This window comes from Panthera uncia, chromosome E1 (genome assembly GCF_023721935.1).
Source record: "Panthera uncia isolate 11264 chromosome E1, Puncia_PCG_1.0, whole genome shotgun sequence".
Taxonomy (NCBI): Eukaryota; Metazoa; Chordata; class Mammalia; order Carnivora; family Felidae; genus Panthera; species Panthera uncia.
In genome coordinates this window covers 19268002-19284638 of record NC_064814.1, presented here as the reverse complement: position 1 = coordinate 19284638, position 16637 = coordinate 19268002, and the positions used below count along the sequence as shown (strand labels likewise).

Sequence of the window (16637 nt, the reverse complement as noted above, 5' to 3'; positions counted from 1 at the left end):
AAAGTCCCTGTAACCTTCCCCGTACCTGCTATGTTCATGCCATCAGACCTCCTTTTTTATTTCTTGAAGACACCACATTTATTCTCCTCCAGGGTCTCCTCACTGGTTGTCCCCTCAGCCTGACTGGCTTCTCCTCAATCAGATCTTTCTTAGCTCAGACAGCTCTTCGTTGGAGAGGCCTTCTCTGGTGGCTCGCTAAGACAATCACTCAGTCACCTGTCATACCTCTCTGGGTTAATTTTCAACCTACCCATTATTGCTATGTGATGCTCTCCCTGTCACTTTGGCTGTTTTTGTGTTATCATCTGCCTTCCCCCATTCAAGTGTAAGTTCCTTTAGAGCAGAGTATTGGTCTCTCTTGTTCTTTTCCATACCCAGAGCAGGAACCCCCTTAGGGCTAGATGGGCCACACTCTACATAACCCTGGGACAATATTCACATGCACCAGGATGTGAAACGCACCTCCTGAAACACCCAGCCTCAGAGCCTGGTACAGAACAGCACTCAAGAAATCTTCATTGAATAAATGAATCAAGCTGAATATGGTCTCTGTCATGAGGAAATTCCATATACATAATTCTGCCTAATTTTTACAGGTGGAAAAATGTATATGGAAATAAACTTGATTCATATGTTATCTGAAGAGTCACAGTTACTAAACTTTTGAAGTCACAGTTCCCTTTTGTTGACATCAGTGTGGAACAATGAGATTTCAAAAAGCCATCAGAATAGTTAACGATAATGATGATTTTCAGGAGAAGGTTTACTAGTCTTATTTCTGAACTGAACGACTTATTTTAAGAAATGCCAACTTTGTAGGCACGGGGGTTGTGACGTTTACTGCCGTCACTAGCGATGATCCCAGAGGTCTAAGTACAAGGGTGCATCTCCGTGTTTCCCAAAGTCTGAACCAGGATATGAATAGTCAGGACTGACATTAATAGCGGCTGGCAACACCCTGTACCCCTTGAACTCATGGCTTTTGTCTAATGACAGCTTTGGCATAATTTCTGAATAACTGAAGAACAAAAGTTTTCGAACCTCACACTCCACTTTCATTGCCAACATCACTTTATCTGGAGCTACTATAAAACTTGCCCAACAAGGGAGGATAACGTTTACGTTACAAAAAAATTAGCTCTTCGGGAAACATTTGGTGAACACGTGGATTTTGTACATTAAATGACATCTTTGCAAATAACAAAATAAATAAGGTCCCACTTGACCCTACAGGGATCTGGGGTTTGTTTCATTAATAAATACTGACTTAAGAGGCAAACTTAAGATGAATGAATCACCAGTTTAATTTTAACCTTTTTAAAGACCTGTACCTTTCGAGTCCTTCCACTGGAAAATTCCCTGGTTTTGAGATGCTAGGGGCTGGCTGGGCTGTTGGTTTCATGTTCACTGGAAGCTCCTGTGTACCACAGAGTGATATCAGTGGGAGAGACCTGAGCACGCGCGCGCGCACACACACACACACACACACACACACACACACAGGCACAATGCAAGACTAATGTTGCATTACAATGGCCCCCACTAACAAGGGAAGAGACCCCAGATCCAGGCCACATACTTCAGCAAACTTCATTCTCAGAGGATGCCATTATCTCATTTTCAAATAGGACTAATACTTTTAGGCCTTGACCTCATACCTAAGGAAAACAAATCAAAATGAACCGGAAAAATAACACACATTTTCCAACCCTGCAAGTCGAATTGTGTACAGTTTCTTTCTGATTTCTCGTGATCTCTCTCCAACCTCCCAGGACACAATGATCCAAAAATACTTGAGAGGCCAGGTAACAATGTAAGATAAGTGACGAAAAAGAATTTTCGCTGAATTTTAACATTCCTTTCAATGGGAAAACACTACTCCCAAGTTTCACATGAATCCACCAATTTCAGTGCTTTAAGTCTCAGTTAGGCCAATTTTTTATTATCTCCTATTAACAGTATTTTTCAAACATTTTCTGTACACAAACATTAAAGTAGCTTGAAAATAGACTATTATTTTCATGTAATGCCTTGCTCTCCTCCTCAGACATGAGTTTACGGTCTCCCTGGCATCAATTCCTGTCGTTTTTCTCATGAGAAATTCTCAGGTGTTAAATATCTTTCCTATCATGCAACTAGGCATGATTCCAATTAGTCCTGAATGGAAGACAAAATGACAGTTTAATAAGCTTCAATTTGCCAGGGCTTTGAACGTGTGATGATATCATCATTTTGCCAATCATTTCTTGCACTTTGGCTCCGACCTCTCTGTCACAAAAAATTACCTCAAATGTATAAATGAAGACATCAAGGATGTCTCTCAGAGAACGGACTGAGTCAGAAATCCAAAAACGACTTTTCCAAGACATCAAGAAAGAAGAGTTATTCATGCAGTGTTTCCTCAAAGATAATTTCTGCCAACATTCTTAGTAATTTTTTTGAGGCAGAGGTGAAAAGGACAAGGAGGAGCAAAACGCTAAAAATAACTGAAGGCATTTTTTCCTTATGTCAATGGGAATGACATTCAGGATGTGGAATAACAATTTATCTCTGGGGTATTTTATGTAAAGAAAAGAATTCATCTGAAAACTTCTCATCCGGACCAAAGTCAGTCTAGAATTGAGCTATAACTGCATCAACATAAATTGTCTTTGAGGATTCTAAAAGAAACACGGTTTCTGATTATTCCTTGTATTTCTAGAGAGTCTCTGGGTTTGAATTTACTAAACTGCCTTGACCTCACTTCTAAAAGGTTTGGACTAGCTGTTGTCATGCAATAAGGATCATTACACGGGTTCCCTTAGGGGAAAAATTGGGAAACTGAAGTCTTTGAGATTTAAAAATTCATTCCATAAAGTGAAGGGATCACATGTGAAATTCCAAACTGGTGTGTGACTATGATAGGTGTTCGCCTAGAATAGGCCATCGACACCAAACCGCATTTCACCAGTACTAAGTGCAGATTCCTGCTAATTTTTATCGAGATGGGTAGGTTCATTGACGTAAAAGCTTCCTACATTCTCCCTCTAGACACATCTTCTCATTTCAGTAATAATGCAAAAGCCAAAAGTGAACCCATCTCAAAAACATATTTATTTTTCCAGTCTACAAATTCTGAAATTTGTGGGAAGGAATTCTCTTCCAAATAAAATATTAAGAACTGCCTGTCTCTTCAGAGTTAAATGTGTCTCAGAAGAGAGACACAGCCATGGCTTGTGGCGTCGGAGAAAGCTTGAAACCGTTGCTCAATCTTGATTTGGATTTAAACGGTCTGAGGTATGGGTATCAGTACGTTAAATCTAGCCATGAGTTGACAATCCAACATCGAAAATATAGTGCAATTTATGCAGAATAAATGAAACCCAGAGACGACGGACTCACACACAAGTAGGCATATGGGGCACGGGACTCTGCCACACGAGTCTCAGCTACACTAACTTACCTACTAAGTTACACAGGCACAACGTCCTGCGTCCACACACTTGTAACCTTGGGCATTCTACTTATGCTTTCTGAAACTTGTCTCCTTGATAAAATGGACTGACATACATTCATCTTTGGACCCAGGCAAGAAGGTCCAAACAGAGCTCCCAAATGGGAAGTTTAATCCTCATGGGGGGTTGGAAGGGTTCAAAGAGATGGTGCATCGCGAAGGACCTAGCAGAGAGCCTGGTGCACGCAAAGCACGCAATGAACATTTGCTGCTGCTGCTGCTGCTGCTGCTGCTGCCGCCGCCGCTGTGAAGCACAGACAAGCACAGGAATTCAGTGCTGTTCGGGGAGGTACTGCCTACTAAAGCTGGAACTCACGCAGCAGGATTCAATTAGGACTTTGCAGCAACGGCAAGTATGGCAACTCACGGAAAGAAATGCAAATGGTGAGGAGCCTCTCAGCTTGGGGAGCAGGGTACCAGCGTCTCTCTCATGCTAGGCAAGGGCTCACGTATAACCCTGTGCCTTTTTTGCCAGGTCCGAGTCTCTCCCCGAATCTAAAAATCTCTCTTGCAAGAGGCTGGGGGATCGCGGACGAGTACTGAATTAAGATTAAGGAGCCCTGCTTTGCTAGTTCTGTGACCTTGGGCAAGGTAGTGGCCTTGAACCCTAGGTTCTTCATCTGTAAACTGAGAATAATTGGATGTGGTCATCTCTTTACTCAGTCTGGCTGTGCTGCTGCTGGATACGCAGATACCTGCACAGGTGCACGTCCGGCACAACGTCCTGTGTCCACACACTTGTCCCTCGCCATCTCCCCGGTTTTCACCACTGTACCCCCTGTTTTAAATATCTCCAGCATTTAATTATTACTTCTTCAAGGACAACTTTAATCTATCTAAAAAATCTATGAAGTAGAGTGAGAACAAAAGACGGATTTTTAAAGCAATCATTTAATTGACACAAAGTTGTTGATTCAAAGGGAATACTTCATGCCATTATTTGGAAGGTTTGTCTTTAAAAGGAATATGCTTTATCTAAAAGTGGACCACATGCCATGGAATGTGGTTTCCATGGTAACTGCCACATTTAAAAAATATGCACAGGACTAAAGATACACTGTATAATACTTCTACAAATGGATCATTCCTAGAGAAATCAATTTCCTTGTCTCAGCCTGTTATTGTTTTTTCAACGTAATTTTCTCCACGACGAGGACCAAGTTGAATTATTTATAATAGTTTAATTACAGGAATATACGCTATTTGTGTGCCTATAAGATGAAAATAATTACAGAATTTTAGAATTATAATGGAAAAAGAAGGCTAGTGATCTACAAAAAATGTAAACTTTACTTTGAAAGGTCATCTTCCTATATTTTCTCCTAATTAAGTATCTAAGAAATCGTATTCTTATACATAGTAATACATATAACATATAAATAAAACATATTATTAAATTCATATGTAATACTATTAGACAAAACACCATTGGCTACTGATAAAACAGGATCTTTGCATCAATATATCTGTGTCAAAATATGAAATGAACTTTGATCCTCCTTGGAAATTTCTGTATAACCTGTGCTTTTGGTATCAGAAAAACAGTATTGCCCGCACAGGCTTTTCAAAATGGCTCAGTTAGGAAAACCTCTGTTTATATTCTAAATGTATGCAGTAAGTTTTTGATCGGTCTTAAATGCAGCTCTTCGATAATACCATAAAGCTTCATCTAAGGAAAATAAATTGAAATCTGTAATGTGTGGTTTTACCACAAGTCCACTGAAAAAGTCTTACTTTCTTTTCGCAGAATAATAAATTGTTAAAAACATCTTCCCACCAATCCTTCTTATGTCTGGCATTACACATTATGTGCATTGCAGCAAAACCCACCTAATACTGAAACCACGCTTAATTCCATGCCTCTCTCCCTCTACTACAAATAACTTAGTGTATCGTGGGTAAGTATCAAAGCACGGTGTGCACACGGCTGGAAACCAGGCATCCACTCTGATGTGACTGTGGGTGTCACCAGGGACAGGAAGGGAACAAAAAAGCAGGGTTACCTTGACCGCAACAGCCTCATTACGGTAGGGGGAAAATATTTACATAGTTTGTTTTTTCCACATGATCTGTCCAGTTGACCCAAAGAAATGAAAATATTTGCTACCTCAAAACCAAGTAAATGATATTAGTGAATAAAAGACGATGAGACACCATTTTGGTCATGGAGGGAGAAAGGGAACTGTTTTAGTACAGGTACAAATACCCTATGCTCCTGAACCAAATTATCACTTGCTTTTATTTCTTATAGTTTTCCATAGTATAAATTCAGAGGACAAGAGAATCAGCTGGAAGAAAGAGAGCAACAGATTTCGAAATGAACAGCTGGGCATTAGCTTTTAAACTACCTCTAACCTCAGCCATGTTTCTCCAAAGATGCTTTGTAAGGGCTACAGGATCAGTCACATAATGAAAGTACTAGACTTTGCTAGTCTCGCGATTTAAAATATCCTTTCATTTGATTCATATGTACAAAATTGGAGCTCCTGAAGCACGTGTGTTTTTTGATATTGAGCATGATGGTATTCATCATTTTATTTGATCAAAATGAAACGTGGGCGCATTAAAATATAACCTGCTCATTACATTTTGTGAAAGTACTTAAAGACGCCAAGATGTTCCCGCCACATTTCATTGCCAAATGTTTTAATACATAAAGATGTCAACAGTTATAGTGGTCAGTATCCTTTAGGCTAAGTCCTCTGTCATATATTTCTCTCAGAATTGGGAGCTAGAAAAAAAGTGAACTGGTATGATTTCTTTCACAGATCATCAGAATGTCACACTTCATCATGTTCCCCTCTTCACTGTGGCTTCTAGGTGAGCTCAGAGCTAAAACTGGTACGTCACTAAAGCATTTTTAAAAGTAGTATAGGTTTCCTGATGGAGTGAATATCGTTCATTGCTTAATTACTATTTTCAGTTATATTTTAGCTGTTTAAATGTTTATTACAGAATGCCACCTCACATCCTTTTTGAAAGTGGTTGACATATAAAAAAATTAAAATCAATGTTTCCAATGGAAAAATGCTACCCGAAAAAAGCCCAAAGACCATGTACAGGTTTAGCTATAATGTTTAGAATGTACATATTGCTCAATTCATCCATAAGTAATCTTAGAAGAATCTTAGAACAGCCAATATTTAGTCCACCATACACAGGCACACACCCAGTTTTAGAAATGAACATTTTTAATCTGGGCCCGGATTGCCAAATTCATGGAAAAGAAAGTGATGTCACTGAGATATAATTTTAAAAATTACAATTGTCTTACCACAAACATCTTTTCTGGAAATCTTTTTTTAAGTAGAAGAGAGAAAGAAGAAGATTTCTGAAAACCCTACATTTTACAATTAGCCATAGGACAGCCTCTTACTGTGAATCAATATGGCAAAACCAAGATGTTCTGTCCATTTATTATGCAAAACTTGTTCATAATAGCATCATGATTCTCAGGTTAGGAAATCAAGAAAAGCATCAAGATCCCAAAGTTAGGAAAGATTCCATCTCCTATATGCAAATTTTAAGTTTCATGTATTTTTGGATCTCGTGACAACCATCTCCCAAGTCGGCTCTATTAATTTGCCTTATACTGATGGCGGTTCACAGTGGCTGCTGTGGTCACCCTGAGTCTTCCAGGGGCCCGTACCTCAACAGGTGACATAGACAGCTGTCCTATGATGGGAACCCCACCTTTGGGGCGGATCTCAAAGGTCCTCTACAATATTCATACACACCACTCACTCTGGCAACAAACATAAAAGATCAAGCGATCTCCAGGTGGTTCAGGGTCCTAAGAGAACAACTGAGAAGTCAGGGAACCTATGTTCTGTTTTTCTTATAATTCAAAGGAATAAACTGAGAAATTCTCTCACTATGCTGCAGTTCAAAAGCAAAATCACATGCAGAATCACCATGCTAGAACAGGTTCTCCTAAGATGATCATAACAAAACTATGAATTTTCTTTATGTGAAAAAAACATGATTAAGTCAATCAAATCATCCTCCAAATTAATTTCAATAAGAGGGATCTGGCAAATGAGAAATATCTGACACTGAGGCTGTGACTTTCTATATGTCTTGGTACCTACTGATCTGGATGTTTTTTCTTAAACATTGTAACCTCAGGTAGACACCAGGCTGACCATCTTCTATGAAGGTGATAAAATTTAATATGCATTTTAGCAAATGTAAGTATCACCACATAAAATATCCTACCATTGGAAGTCAAGGTATTATGACAAAGATACAATATATGCATAGAATAATTAGCCAAATACACCAAATAAAATGAAAGAAATGATTACTTATCTTTAGTTGCATTGCCATACCTTATGATTTCTCTAGAAAACAGAAATTCCTTGGGTATAAAGTAACCTGTAATAATTATATAGCACATTCACCTAAAGGGAGTTCCTGTCTGATATATGATTTACCTTACGGTAGGTAACTATACTTTATGATAATGGTTTTCTTATCAGTATATAATACATAATATATATGGAAGAAGCCAAAAGTAGACTTTTACTATATTGTCTGAATTCACAAATCTGATAGAAGAAAAAGCAGCAAGCAAAGCTATAGTATCCAAAATTGGTACTTCCCTGGTCCTTTTTTGGTTAAGTATTTCAAACAGTCCTTTTTACAAAATGGCCTCCATTGCTAAACGGGAGTAGCCAAACGTGAACTGAAAATCAAATCTCTCTGGACCTAAAATGAAAAATGATCCAATCCAATATTTAAGGTACATAATACATGTGTCAAGCCACAAAACAGTGATTTGGAAAAGAAGATCTTCTATTTTTTAAAAATATATGTCCACTTTGTTTTTCTGAAATTTGTGAATGGAATTCAGGACTTAAAAGGCTTCACACATCACATTATTTAAGTCACAATCATGAAAAGATATATTTGGAAAATTTGGAACTTACCTGATGGAAACTGTGAATTAATACCCTCAGTGAATAACCAAAATAAATACAAATTATTAGCATTTTGGTACACACGATAAGGTTTTCAAAAATACAACTCATTGGCAAATTAAAAAAAAAAATACATTCTCTAAAAACAATCAATCAAGTTTGGCTTCCACAGAAAATCATTTTCATTCAGATCAAGAATGCATTTAGCCTAAGTTTCCATTGCTTTACTAGGCGTTCCTATGACAGCAATTCCAATTGTTCCAAGAAAGACAAAATAGGAGAGACACAATCCTATGCTACAGCATTTGAAGAGGTCATATGGTCCCCATACTGATTATTTCAATTAGCAGAAATTCAATTAAGAACCTTATTGTACTCTCCCTGTGGCTTAATTATACGTAATAATTCTAAAATTTCCCTTTTGTTATTGGGTGAACCGCACCCTATATATGGCAGATACGACATATGTAATATCACAAAGATGTCCTCTAAATTTGGCCTCCACTACTGTCGGCTTTCCACAACAGCACCAAAACAGTGGGAGTTATATAAACTAAGGTATTTTATTGTATCACGGACTCAATTCTACTATGCAAACAGACCCTACACAGACTCAGAACCCAAATACTTTATCACTGAAGACAATGCTGAGGCTTAGCATCATCTTTGAAGGAGAATGTTAAGTTGGAAAATATTCTTAGTAAATTATATGGCTAACAATCGGAAGATCAGCTTATATTTTATAAAGGCTCTGATGAGGTTGGTGGCAAAAATATAACCCACATTGACTTAGCAGGAACCACCTGACTCTTCGGGTACCATTGCTACTACAATGACTACCTTTTCAGTTAGCAAATCTCCCATAAAACAAATTGAAAATAGTTCTCCTATAAGCGTATATTAGTGACAAAAAAAATCTGTGCTGAGTATACTTTTGGGCCCCAGTCATTCTCTGAAGGTAAAAGACAACTCAAGGTCAAATGAAAAATAACCAAGAACTCCTATTCTTTGCCTTACCGCCTCCCGCCCTCCACCCAAGAAATAAACATCTTACTTAATCAGCAGTTTTATAGTTTAGATGATTATAAAATTGTTTAAACACATGTCATAAAAAATAGAAGGCTTATTTCATTGTTTAAAAATTATATCATTTGGGGAGAAAGGATATTGAGGAAGAAGCTTGTATGTGATATGAATAATATGGTTAAGATTTCAATGGGAAAAGAGGTATTTATTAGACCTAGTAGATGATATGGTTTTATTAGAAAAGAAAATTATCTTTTTTTGTTATCAGTTGCTCTTCAATTTTTCTTTAATAAAATTTCACAGCAATCTCAGGAGGATACACGAAAGGCCTTTGATTATATATACCCCAAAGAACGTATTGTACCACAAAGATGCCCACACCCAATAAGATTTTTTTTCATCTGAAATTTATAAAGATAATTTTCCATGCTGACAGTGCACATTTCATCCATAAGTTTGAAGAGTCAAATGCTACCACAGCTGGGGGTTATTCTGCCAAATGGTTTCCAACAGGGACTACAGAGGTGGAGGCTGGGGGGCATGTGCATATCGGAAAAAGCGACAGACCTGATGGGAAATAGCCCTTCTCTAGAGTCATTTTTACCAATTGCCATCTGAGTGATCTAATCAAATATAGAGTCTAATGAAAAAAAAAAAAAAAAAAAAAAGCAACACCAGGAAGGAAAAGCAAATATTAAAACAGCTGCTTGATTACCTACAGAGATTAAAACAAAAAGCAAGGAGTAAGGCTGATATATTTCATAGGGATTTGCAGAGGCTGAGGGGAGGGGTAAGGGGCAGATACCTTAAAAAAAATCCATCATGAAAGGAACTGAGAGACAAGATTATAAAAAAGGGGCCAAGTTATAGCGCGCCATGGGATTTTTAATCTGGCTACCTGTGGTTTCTGTAGTTAAAGCCTTATTCATCCTCAAAACGGGGGGAGGGGGGGGAGAAGAAAACAAAAAAATCACATTTATATGTCAGTTTTGCAAATGATCAAACAGCGTGCACCAACAAGAATAATAGGAAAACACTAAACGCTGATGACTTTTTAAAAATAGACAGCCGTTTTATCAAATATTATTGATAATTACCTGTGAATCTCGTTTCTTGAACTCTTGAATTTGATTTTCGTGCTCCATATTGGCAGCGCGAAGCTGTTTTTCCAGGTTTTCAATTTCCCGTTCATGGTCTCGGACTAGGCTATCCTTCTCTGCGTTATGCTGCTGTAATAGGTGCGTCTTCTCCTGTTCATGCTCCAGCTTCAGCTCTACTATCTGATTGGACAATGAGGAGGACAGTTCATCAACAGAACATCCTTGTCGTCATGACAACTCATGGACAGCTTAATTTTTCTCTAATTTGTCCAAGTTGAAAATTTTATTTTTGCGTCATGATTACCTCACCCTTGAAATACTCTCGTCTGGGGGGAGGGGGTGATTTGATCCAAACCTCCTAATATTCAAGCCAGTTGGGCATATGCAGGAAATCGTTCTGCAATCTGTTGACATAAATGCCTGAACACTGAAAAAAATTATGTCGAATGCTACGTACTTCCTACCCAAGAATTCGGGTATTACTGATCAGCAATGGTTATAAATGGTTAATAGTCAGTACGCGTTGCTGTTTGCTTAAATATATACACGTAAAAAGCAGCAATTAAATCGGTCAGTTTTCTTTATGATTTTCAAATAAAAGATCGAAGCTAAATACGCATCTGGATTATTGTATATACAGTTGTCTTTTTAAAAAAATAAAATGATAAATTTCAAAGCTCTATTATCTCGTTGTCAGCTACGGTATACCAACATAAACAGATGTTATGTGTTCCAGAAGGGCACCTGCTGTGCTGCAGGCTTGCGCCATGATTTCATAAAGAGCATTCTATTCTCAGGATCCTTTCCCAGTCCACTCCACACTGGAGACTGTGACCTTGGCCAGTCTTAGCCTCTCCCTGCTAGACTGAATGGCAGCCCGAGACCAAGGGCCTGGTTGCCGCAGCTTTGATACTAATCCTCCCAGACTGTGCACAATGGCACCCTACCTGGCCTGCAAACTATAGCCAGCCAGGCTGTCTTTGAAGCAGGTGATGAATAGGGGACTGCAGGAAGCCAGCTTCCCCAGTGAACTCCAGGCCACACAGCTGCTAAGAACAGTCACTTGGATTTTTCTTCAGTTTTGGTGGATTTCAGGGGAAAAAACTGCTGTTATCTAGAATATGTTGTGTTATTTTCGGCGTGAGAATCCATCTTCAAAAAAGCTAACAGTAGGAGCCTGCTCCAAATCGATCTTGTTTCTTGTGTCGTGCAATGAATCACCAGCCTACCTTATCTTAAAGCGATAGCATTCATTTCTCCAGGCGTACATGCTACGCTAAATTTCAGAACTTCTTTTCTTTTGAGAATTGAAATTCTCATCCTCTAATTGCAAATTAAGAATCAAAACACGAACTGAATGTGCTTACACACAGGTTTCAACATGTTTCCTTACTGTGATTTTTCCTGGAGTTGGAAAATGAGCACGAAATTTCTGGCCACTCATAAATGTACTATACTATTTAGAAGAAAGAAAAGGATACTCGCTCTTCATATCCACTTATCAGAACAAAATAATGTATAAAATAATATAGAAATATTTATTTTGCATCTGAGAACAAAGATGCATTCTAGTGAATTCGTGCCTACTTAAAATGTAGGGATCTTTCTTCCATATTATTCTACTGTTGGCCACATATAGAAAAAATAACATCAACATCGTCTGCTTACCTACCAAGTAGTAAAGCTTTCTTATTTAAAATTAATGTGCATGCTTTACTCTGTGATTCACACAACTATAATGTTAATCGCAAAAAAAGAGAGAATTCAACGTTTTGTTGATATTACTGCATTATTTCAGGCATCTGAGTTTATGAATTATTGAGTTAGAATATTTTTAGTTCTTGGACACATTATTATTTCCACTCAGTGTTACACTATCAAGCATTATTATAATAAATTCGTAAGTTTTAATTAAAATCATTTAAGTATACAACACACTGAAAGAAGTGGATGGAGGTAGAAAGTTCTACTGAGATCTGATTCTCAAAAGTCTCAGGAACATTGAGAGAATGGATAGGATTTAAAATTGATGGAAAACCAATTATTTTATACACTCTAGGAAAAAGCAACCAGTTGACCCGTAATTAGGGCAGAAGAAGTCCAGAAGAACTTCTTTCCCCCAAGAAAAAACACACCACACGATCAGGAGTCACTATCAGATAGATTGTGAGTAATGGTGCTGCCTCATTCTAGGCTCTAAGTAAGGTACTTTCAAAGTAACTGTCTCCGAGTTATTTGAAGAGCTCTTGTAGACTGATCAATGACCTGCCCATGTTCAGATTTCAGTTTATTCATTTTTAAAAATCAGGAACAAATGAAATAGAGATAGCAGAATTTCGAGCCTAAAGTCAGATGTTCATAAATTAGTAATACTTTGTTATTTTGTCAGGACGCATTGCTCAGTGACGCTAGTGAATGAATGAATAAATCTCAGGCTGCGAGAGCCTTTTAAAGTGAAATAGCAGAGGCCTGTCTGCTCACACCAACACTACCTGGCCAACCTCTAGGTGTTATGAACCCTTTCTGGTCTTTGCCCAGGATTCCTCACTGTTAGTACCTTCTGGCAGACGTCTTCTCCTGATAAATAGCAGAGTCCAGAAGAAAAACCCTAATGCTCTGGAAACAACATAATGATGATATTCATAACCACAAAGGCCATCATCAAAGTGGATCAAATTTGGATCAAAGTGGATCCAAAAGTGGATCAAAGTGGATTAAGTTGAAGATTTTACTGGTCCCTAGCCCCTTCCACGTAAGTAAATGTTAACAGAGTTTTTTGGCTTTTCTAGTTCCATCTTTTACTTGTGGGTGTATCTCAAAAGCAAACATGAAGTACAGTACTTTATCTTGGACTAATAGATACTTCTGGTTGACCAACAATAATGTCTAATGGAGTTAATGGTGACCAGGAGGTTGTAAGTCGCAGAAAATGTGGAGGATGTAAAAGTACACAGCATCCACAAAGACGAATGTTCAGTGACAACGAGGTCTGTGTGTCGAAGCGGTCCAGAACCCATAATCTATCCTACAGGGGCGAATAGGATGCACCATCACCCAGGAACGTGCTTCAGTAAGGCCAGCTACAGAGCTCCCTGTAATAAAGGAAGGAAAGCTTTAAGTTCCCTAATCCGAAAGCACGGGGCTGTGGGCCAGGTATCTACACTGGACAGGTATACCCGCTCTACATGCACAAAAGCAGATGGCGGGGAGCCTGGGTGACACAGTCGGATAAGTGTCTGACTCTAGATTTTGGCTCAGGTCATGAGCTCACGGTTCGTGGGATCAAGCCCCTCATCAGGCTCCATACTGACAGCACAGGGCCTGCTTGGGATTCTCTCTCTCCCTCTCTTTCTGTCCCTCCCCGGCTCATGTGCACATGCTCGCTTGCTCGCTCTCTCTCTCTCTCTTTCAAAACAAATAAACTTAAGAAAAAAGGCAGCTTGACATGTCTTCCGGGGGAGTAACGTGAATAGCCCTCAAGTGCAAGCGTCTGGTAGCATCTGGTAGTGCCCTTAGGTGCTGTTCTTGACGCCTTGGTGGTTGGGGTTCAAGTGAGAAAATGGCTTTACAGCCTAGACACTATTAGGTTGACGACAACTATCATTTTTGGAGGTCAAAATAGGAGATGATGCTCCATCCACTATGCTACCCCCCCAACACAGACTACACATGAAGTTCAAGAGTGAAGCTTTAAAGTTCTGAAGGCCCTGAAAGCACAGCCATCCATCACAGACTAAATCATTGTGCAGTCTGGTGCCGGCGTCCCCATTCTAAGTGAGGCTTCACATACGTGTCCAAGAGCAGAAGTACATTCCAGGCTCTGAGAAAGACCAAGATGGAACCACCAAATACGCACGTCTCTGGGGGCCCCGGAATGTATATTTTAAGCCCTGGTAACTGCTTCCCAGTGAAATCAGTGCTGGCAAATGTGGCCTGAACATATTTTAAAAATCTCATAAAGAAAGCGACAACGGGGACAGAAGTCATTACTTCTCGGTACACAACCCATAGAAGACCAACACATCTCAGTAACACACCTCAACGTCAGAAATTCCAAAACCAGAAGCATAATTATAGAAGTGACAGAATACATCCAACATATTTTTTAAAGGGGCTGGTGGTACAGAATACTAACTAAAATAACCTTAAACATAACCAAATTACAAAATCTATATTCTGAAGCCTTGGTATAAGAATGGGTTAAAGCTACAGGAAGTAGAAAAAAGAGGTCTTCCGCATGCTCTGGCTGGGAAAGGAGGGAGGGGAGGAGTCTCCAGTTAGGAGCCCTCGGGATAGACGTGTCTTACAACTCAGTGGTGACTGCGCTCATTTCAAGTGAACAGAAGTATGAAAGCTGAAGTTTGGACACGGGTGAAGGCTACCAAGGTAATACAATGTCCATCTTAATCCACAAGACTTCCCTGTAACACCCTGACAGTCAGTCACTCAGCTGCTGATGGGATGCTTTTGGCAAGAAGGGAACAAGTGGCTTCCAAGGCGACCAGTGCCTCATGGCGAACACACCTGGCATCACAACTTCTGGGGAAAGACTGCTGAAAAATTGTGAAAGGAACAAAACAAATGTAAAACACAATAGGACATTCACTGGCAACAACCAAACAAGGAAAGAAGGTTATCACCTTGGCCATCCATGGCAAAGGGTGGTAGTCAAGGAAAGAAAGAGAGGCTCTACTATTCTGTTCCTTCCCCAGAGGCAGAAATGCTGAGCAAAGTACTGCTGAGGAACATCTTCTAAGGTAAGGGTAAGGGCGTAACTTCATCAGTGGAAATGGCTGCTGGAAAGAGATGGATGAGAAAGTGAAAAATTGTGGCTGATTCTGATCGAAGCACAGGCTTCAGAGTTCCCATTAGAAAAGAAAAGAAAAGAAAAGAAAAGAAAAGAAAAGAAAAGAAAAGAAAAGAAAAGAAAAGAAAAACCGGTCCAATACAGAAAGCAAATCTTGGGGGAAGAGATTAGCAAAATGTTAAAAGACATAGCAGGTATCAGTTTCTCTAACAAAGTGTGTCACTGCCCTCACCTAAGTTCTCCTCCTCGACCTTATCCTAATCTCAAGCTGTAGAAAGTAAATACAACAGAATACCTTTGCCCTCAAACTGAAACCTAGAGGAAGACAGACAGGCTGAAAAAAAAAGGCAGAAATGGAGCCAGAGAGAATTCACGTGTATAAACCAAAATGAATAGATTCGGAGAGTGCTGTCCACTTAAAGCCCAAGTGAGATGAAAGGAAAAAGTGTCTAGACAGCTATAAAAATATTACACCAACTAAAAAACAAACTAAAAGTTGGGGGAGGGGCACCTGGGTGGCTCCGTCGGTTAAGCATCTGACTTCAGCTCAGGTCATGATCTCCCAGTTTGTGGATGCAAGCCCCACATCGGGCTCTGTGCTGACAGTTCAGAGCCTGGAGCCTGCTTCGGATTCTCTCTCTCCCTCTCTCTCTGCCCTTCCTGTGCTTGTGCTCTGTCTCTCTCTCTCAAAAATAAATATTAGAAAATAATAATAAATAAAAACGTTTTTTAAAAGAGGTGGGGAAGGAGAAGGAAGAAAGGAAGGCAGGCCCATCATTCTCGAGGGAAGGAAACACACCCTCAAAATCAGGAGCAAATGGAGTGACAGGGGACCTAGTAGGAGCACAACAGCGCCAGAAGAAGAACCCATAGACAAGAAGATAAAACAACAGAATTAACCAAGGACCAAAGTAACCCAATCACAAAGTTAATTGTAAATTCTCCACTAGAAACAACAATCAACTGAATGAACATGGCTGAAAATCGAATCACTGACATTGACAAAAGACTTGAGAGAATGAAGGAGAGAAGAGAATGTGGAGAGCAAATAGCAAGAAAACCCATGTACACACAGATATATCAGAAAATTTCCCTGTGGGGCGCCTGGGTGGCTCAGTCGGTTGAGCGGCCGACTTCAGCTCAGGTCATGATCTCGTGGTCCGGGAGTTCGAGCCCCGCGTCGGGCTCTGTGCTGACAGCTCAGAACCTGGAGCCTGCTTCGGATTCTGTGTCTCCCTCTCTCTCTGCCCCTCCCCTGCTCATGCTCTGTCTCTCTCTCTCTCTGTCAA

General features: G+C 39.5%; 1 protein-coding gene across 10 annotated transcripts in view; it reads right to left on the bottom strand.

Annotated features, from left to right (window-relative positions):
* CEP112 (centrosomal protein 112) overlaps positions 1–16637 on the bottom strand; it is a 413298-nt gene that overhangs the window by 200943 nt on the left and 195718 nt on the right. For all 10 annotated transcript variants that reach the window (XM_049637678.1, XM_049637676.1, XM_049637673.1 and 7 more), the window contains one exon: positions 10539–10721. In XM_049637678.1, the coding sequence (XP_049493635.1) occupies positions 10539–10721 (183 nt within the window). The remainder of the gene's footprint in view (positions 1–10538; positions 10722–16637) is intronic.